The sequence below is a fragment of the Sylvia atricapilla genome, chromosome 7 (genome assembly GCF_009819655.1).
Source record: "Sylvia atricapilla isolate bSylAtr1 chromosome 7, bSylAtr1.pri, whole genome shotgun sequence".
Classification (NCBI taxonomy): domain Eukaryota; kingdom Metazoa; phylum Chordata; class Aves; order Passeriformes; family Sylviidae; genus Sylvia; species Sylvia atricapilla.
The window spans coordinates 16937920-16944320 of record NC_089146.1 but is presented as its reverse complement, the minus strand read 5'-3'; the positions used below and the strand labels follow the sequence as shown (position 1 = coordinate 16944320).

At 42.1% G+C, this 6401-nt stretch overlaps 1 protein-coding gene across 2 annotated transcripts in view; it reads right to left on the bottom strand.

The window, feature by feature from the left end:
* Nucleotides 1–4315: 4315 nt before the first annotated feature.
* Nucleotides 4316–6401, bottom strand: part of ATP5MC3 (ATP synthase membrane subunit c locus 3) — a 356405-nt gene continuing 354319 nt past the window's right edge. For both annotated transcript variants that reach the window (XM_066322763.1, XM_066322764.1), the window contains 2 exons: nt 5910–6103; nt 4316–4560 (listed from right to left, as the gene is read on the bottom strand). In XM_066322763.1, the coding sequence (XP_066178860.1) occupies nt 4446–4560; nt 5910–6103 (309 nt within the window). In that variant the 3' untranslated portion in view covers nt 4316–4445. The remainder of the gene's footprint in view (nt 4561–5909; nt 6104–6401) is intronic.

Below are 6401 nucleotides of genomic sequence, written 5' to 3'. Positions count from 1 at the left end.
CTCGCGAGAGCCGCGCTGACACCTCCGCGGGGCGGGGCGGTCACGCGGCGTGGGGGCGGGGCTGGGAGGGGCTCCGCTCCCCGCTCCCGACAGCGACCCCGCGCCGCGCCGGCCGGAGCGGGGCACCAGGGGCCGGAGCTCGGCACGAGGGGCCGGAGCGGGGCACGAGCGGCCGGAGCGGGGCACGAGGGGCCGGAGCGGGGCACGAGCGGCCGGAGCGGGGCACGAGCGGCCGGAGCCCGGCACGAGGGGCCGGAGCGGGGCACCAGGGGCCGGAGCGGGGCACGAGCGGCCGGAGCTCGGCACGAGGGGCCGGAGCGGGGCACGGCCGGCCGGAGCGGGGCACGAAGGGCCGGAGCGGGGCACGGCCGGCCGGAGCCCGGCACGAGGGGCCGGAGCGGGGCACGGCCGGCCGGAGCGGAGCCCGGCACGAGGGGCCGGAGCGGGGCACGAGCGGCCGGAGCGGGGCACGGCCGGCCGGAGCCCGGCACGAGCGGCCGGAGCGTCTCTGCCACGCGCGGCACGGCGGGCAGAGCCCGCGTGGTGGAGCAGGATTTGTGCGGCCGTGGCGAAGGGGAGCTGAGGATAAGGTGGCAAAACTCTGCGGCGGGATCTGCAGGAGGGCCACCAGCTGAGGACAGCAGGCACCACGTAGAGACTAAACCACTGCAGGGCTTCGTGCGCTTGTCACGTCTAGCTTTTGGAATAAGAAGCGCTCCAAAGCCGTGTACAGGCGAGATTCCTCGCCTCAGGGCAGGAGCGAAGTGTGTGCCTAAAGCCATGGTTGTGGTAAAACATTCACCTTGGCCAATATATAAAAAATGCTGCAGCACTGTAAAATAATGGCAAACGCCTGTATTTTACACAGGAGGAACTAAAAGAATTTTGGATTCGTTAAAAAAGTAGCACAATCCTATATGGCAACAGTTTAGCTAGTGTGTACTCTGAATCACACATGAAGCTTTAATTCTGTGCATGTGTTATCATTTGATATAGTTCTGAGACTGATCTGAGAGTGCAAGGCCATAATAACTAGTAGAGTAGTATCAGTTCAATTTTGGAACTGAGTTTCTCTGAACTTGCACAAGACAGCATGGTACGTTTCGTTTCTTCTGCATGGTTTTGGTGGGCACTGAACAGCAGTTATGCAAAGTTCTTTAAGATATAGTGGGATAGAAAGCACTGCATAGAAGTTCACTGTTTACTTGAAAGTGGAATTATTCTTTAAAATAGCGTGTTGCAAGGATTCACTTGTACATGCAGAAGAGGGGAATAGAAATCTTACGTCTTTCTTCAGAGAACAACTAAGACCTGTATTAGAAACAAGTATTTTTTTATGGCTTAGCTTCACTATGACAGTAGCACCAGCAGTCCTAAGCCTGGACTGAAAAACTGAACTACAGGTACCTTTCTTCAGTGAGAAATTGATGCAAAAATCAAAGAAAGGAAAATCAGAAAAAGGGAAAAAAACAGCAGCAGGATGTTCAATTTTACCTGCAGCAAGGGATGAATCACTTTTACCTGCAGCAATAAATTAAGAGCATAATTTAACATTTCCTTCATTTTCCATCAGAATAACATGGCTATTTCAGAGGTGGTGCTATGTCTGATCTACTGGAACAGCAGGCAGAACAGTTATTCAGAGACAGTGAAGATCTCTACTTTAGGTGGCTTCATCTTCAACAATGAAACATGACCAGTCAGTCTTTCAACATGGAGAACCTACAAGACAAATTTTCACGAGCTGACCATCGCTAAGTTCAGCACGGTCCATGTCAGAAGAAACTGAAAAAGGTTTCAGGGAAGTAAAGCCTACAGTAACACCTCATAAAAATTAAGTTTGGTTTCTCTGACCTACAGGAAGATTTCTTGATGTAAACTCTTACAGGAAGATCAGGACACCTTGGTCTGTTGCTGCCCTATTAATGCAAAGAGATTGGGTTGGTTTTTTTTTTTTGTAAGAAAACAGTAAGTCTTTCACACATTTATAATTGTTACTTTTGAGCATTTTAGGAAAAGTGAGGGTGCTCTCTGTCAGACCACTGAAACTGACCAACTAAGCTCTATTGGAAAGGGATTCCATGTGCCCTGTAATAGTTCACCTGTCAGTATCTGCCCGTCACTCATTAACTCTAAGCCCCTTACTGTCTGTAAAGAGAGTAATCCTCTGTGAAGGTTTGTTGCCTTGTTTTGAAAGTAATTTATCTTTATCTGTAGAACCCAGATCTGATTCTTTCATGACTGGTGTAACCTAACAGGCACTTTGCCCAAGTCTGGCCTATGCTCATCAGTCTAAGAATGAATTAAAAAGGCACTAAGCTTTGGGAGATGCTACTACTAAAACAACCTTCACATCCATAGGTAAGATCACCCAAGATGTCCACTGCCTGAACAACCTTCACATCCATAGGTAAGATCACCCAAGATGTCCACTGCCTTTCAGGCATGGCTGATCACAAGAGAAAGGGTTCATGTTTGACAGGGTGATGCATGTGGTAAAAGATGGGATGTAAATCCAAAAATCATTATTCAAACCTGATTCAAGTAATCCACGGTGGCTTGGGTGGCTTTCTTACTGAAATTATAGAGCAATAGTTCAGCCAGGTCCTCTATCTACACCAAACACCATTACAGCTCAGCAGAAACATTTTATATGCAAACAAATTCCTAAGTGGAATTAGCAGAGTTGGAGCCGGACTTGACCAAGCCAAATGTGAAGATGCTTGTTTGGTCAAATCCCAGTGATATGGAAACATGAAGCTTGAATTAAGCTCGTCCTCTGCATGGTCCATGATTTTAGGAAATACAGATTGCTACCTCAGATGCCTGTAGAGATCCCTGCTGTACTGAAAGAGAAAAAAAAAAGACAGCAGTACACAGATGAGCTTTAGAGTTAGAATACCTTTCAGCCAGGACAAATGCACTGTCAGCTTTGCAAATGAAAACCTTCCAAGAATGGGTAATAGCAAGTTCCTAAAATCACCACTGCATGACCATAAAGACACCTGCAATATGCTTCATCTCCTACCCCCTCTCACTCCTCAAACCCCCCACTTCCTGATGTAAGACACTACTAATACTGCTCTAAAGCTACTAATTTAAGATGCTTCATATTCTACACTCTTAAAATTCACATAATAAAAGAACATTCTCTGCATTAATTACTGTTTTCTACTAAGAACATGTGGGGAAAGCTATTTCTCACGCTAGGTTCTAGAATTCTGCTACACAAATTCTAAAATCATTTAGGTTGGGAAATACCTTTAAGGAAAGGTTTTTAGACCTTTAAAATCATTAAGTCCAACTGCTAACATGGCAAAGTCCACCATAAACCAAAGTGGGATCAAAGTTCATTAAACCATATCTCTTTGAATACCCACTTAGTACTTTTTAATTCAGATTAAAACAAAATCTTACCCACACATTGCACTTATCTGAGTCATTAATCATTTCTCCATTTCCTCCAATAAAGTTTCCTATATTTAATTCAGTAATTATTTAACAAGATGGCATAACATTTAACAAGCTTGGTTTGCTTTCTCACGAAGTTCAGCTTGTATTTGTTATATGATCAGATTATTTAATATTCTGGATTAAGTTTGAGATGCTATCAACCCCTCCACCAAGTATAGTAGCACACAGTGTTTTCCTCCAAGAATAGATGACACCATAAATGCATTTAGGCTGCTACTAGAGGAGTGGAGGTAGATACTGCAGCTGTTTTTGTTTTTTAACCAAAATGCTTTAATCCTACAACTCTTACAATAATGTGTGAGATAATGCAAGGCTGACTACAAAATTGGAAAGCTGGAAGCTCTTTCTTTTTATCAGGTGATGTCAAAAATCCAGTAACTATATAAAATATGTCCATGGATCACAACTAAAGGTCTTGGACCATACTAAAGCAGTTGTTCACTTAGCTCAACAGGGACACTCGTTAGATCCAAGTGGAAAACCTACCATGGTAATCAAAATATCTTGTGTACTTGAAAACTGATACAAAGAGTTTCCTATCACTTTCATGGATTTGTGTTTGGCTCCGTCTATCAAGAGGTGCCAGAATGTGTGTGTCAGCTAGCTTAGGAAAACCAAAAACACAAGTGAAGGAACAAGGCCAACAGTACAGCCTTTCACAGTACAGCCTTTAATCTCTGCATCCATTGATCTTACAAGTATATGCCACATTAATTTTAATAAATAAAATGTTTGACTGGAAGGGTGCTATGTCATTATCAGGAGTAATCTATGGAGACCAAATTACAATTTGCCATCTTCCAGATATCTTAGTGAGAGAGACAATAAATGAAGGCAACAGTTGACAGTTAAAGTTGTTATCTTTAATGAAATGACTTTGGAAATAGCATCAATTTCCATGACACCAACATTTTGGGAGTCCCATAAAATGCAGTTACATTCCAATGCCAATATTACAGGCAGATCTCTATTCACATGGCAAATAGGATCAAGAAAGCAACCATCAGACAGAAGAGACCCATAGCTTCAGACAGGGCGAATCCCAGGATAGCGTATGAGAACAGCTGCTGCTTCAGAGAAGGATTTCTAGAAGAAAGAGAAGGTGTAAGAGCTTTTTATCCTTACAATTAAGATATTTTTCATGCAGTTTAACCTCATAGCTCCTTGCTACAGATTCTTCAAAAAAATCCAATAAATCCAACCAATTTTTTGCAAAGATTTCACTGAAGACAAATTAGTTGGCAATTAAGACCAGTCTCAGGTTATGTAGATGGTGTAAGGGTTTTACAAATGAGCATAGTTTTTCTGACTACACTCATATATCTTCTGAATTTAACTTCTCTACATCCTCCCATGCAGAAACTATCAGCACTAGTCTTTAGAAATTTATTTCACATCTGTGACATGAGAAATATACTCCAAGGAATTTCATGTGTATCACGTTTTAAGCAGCTCTCAAGGCAAATACAGGAACTGAAACCACTTAAGTGTAGGAGAAAAAAAAAATAAAAGCAGCAGTTTGTTGCAAAAATGCAATGAATATGCCTTCAAGAAGTGAAAGGAGAAAATCTTCAACATAGAACTATGAATTAATATTCTACAACCTCTTACTGACACATCCATATCAAATTCAAAACTTGATATATTAATTTTGTGCTGAAAACACTTGTTTCTTTAAGTGGAAAGTGAACTTGTCTTCAATAATGCTCAAGTCTTTATTAAGAAGTAACACTTAACTTGAAAAAGTTAAGTGTTGAAAAAGAAGTGAAGAACATGGAACATCTTTTATGCCTGTATCAGTTCTGCTATTCCATGATGCTATGTGAACTACTTCTATCACAGAAATGTTGTAAAATTACCTGAAAGCTCAGCCCTACTACAAAATCCTCACCTTTGCCCCCTTCAGCTTTCTAGAAGGAATGATAACTTATTTGCTAAAATAACTGCATATTCTGAGACACAAAGGTGAATGTGTTAAGAAAGAAAATCAGACATTCATTCCTAAACAACAATTCTGACTATGAATACTAAAGCATATGGACTCTCATTCCTTATTGCCAGTTCTCAGAATGTTTTCTTTAGGACTTTTCCTCTTAAATGGGAAAAGATACAGGCTGTATTTTTAATTCTGTTCTGGAACTGAATGCTCAAACACTGGACTTCAGTGACTGAAAGACTGACCAAGTCTAATGATGCAATTTCTTTCATGGCTCTCCTCCAGGAAGAGTGTACAAAGTTCTGCCTTTAACAACAGAGCCATCCTGATGAATATGGTGAATATGGTACAGTTTCAAATGGTTCTCTTCAGCCATGTGTGTCAGTAACACTAATCATTAACAGAATTTATTACAGTGTCATTGTATTTTCTACAGTTCAGCTGTTCTGAGATACATCTGCATGCAATTAAAGAGTTTTTAAAGGGAGAGATTGATTACCTGGCATAACCAATGATTAGACTACCGAAGACTGTTCCAATACCAGCACCAGAACCAGCCACACCTACTGTGGCTGCACCAGCACCAATGAATTTGGCAGCAGTGTCAATGTCCCTGCTGATAGCACTAGTCTGGAATTCTCTAAGTGCTACTCGGGAGACAGTATTTTGGGCCCCGTTAACTGTTGACTTGCCCTAAGAAAACAAAACATGAAAAGGCATTATATTCAGACAGAAGATCATGGGATAGTATTACTATGCAGTTTTAAAAGCTGTATTAGATCCAATGTCTACTTTTCCTTCAGAGTGATGAGATAGTAAGTCTAAACTTCAGAATGTTACCTGTTCCACCTGAAAGTATCAACTTTAAATGTGAAAGACTTCTCAGGGGAAACATCAAGACAGCAACAAGTATTATTAGGTGTTTGACTTAAAGCAAGTTTCACACTATAGGTATTTGAGTTAGTACAAGTGAACTCTAAGTTGAGGACAT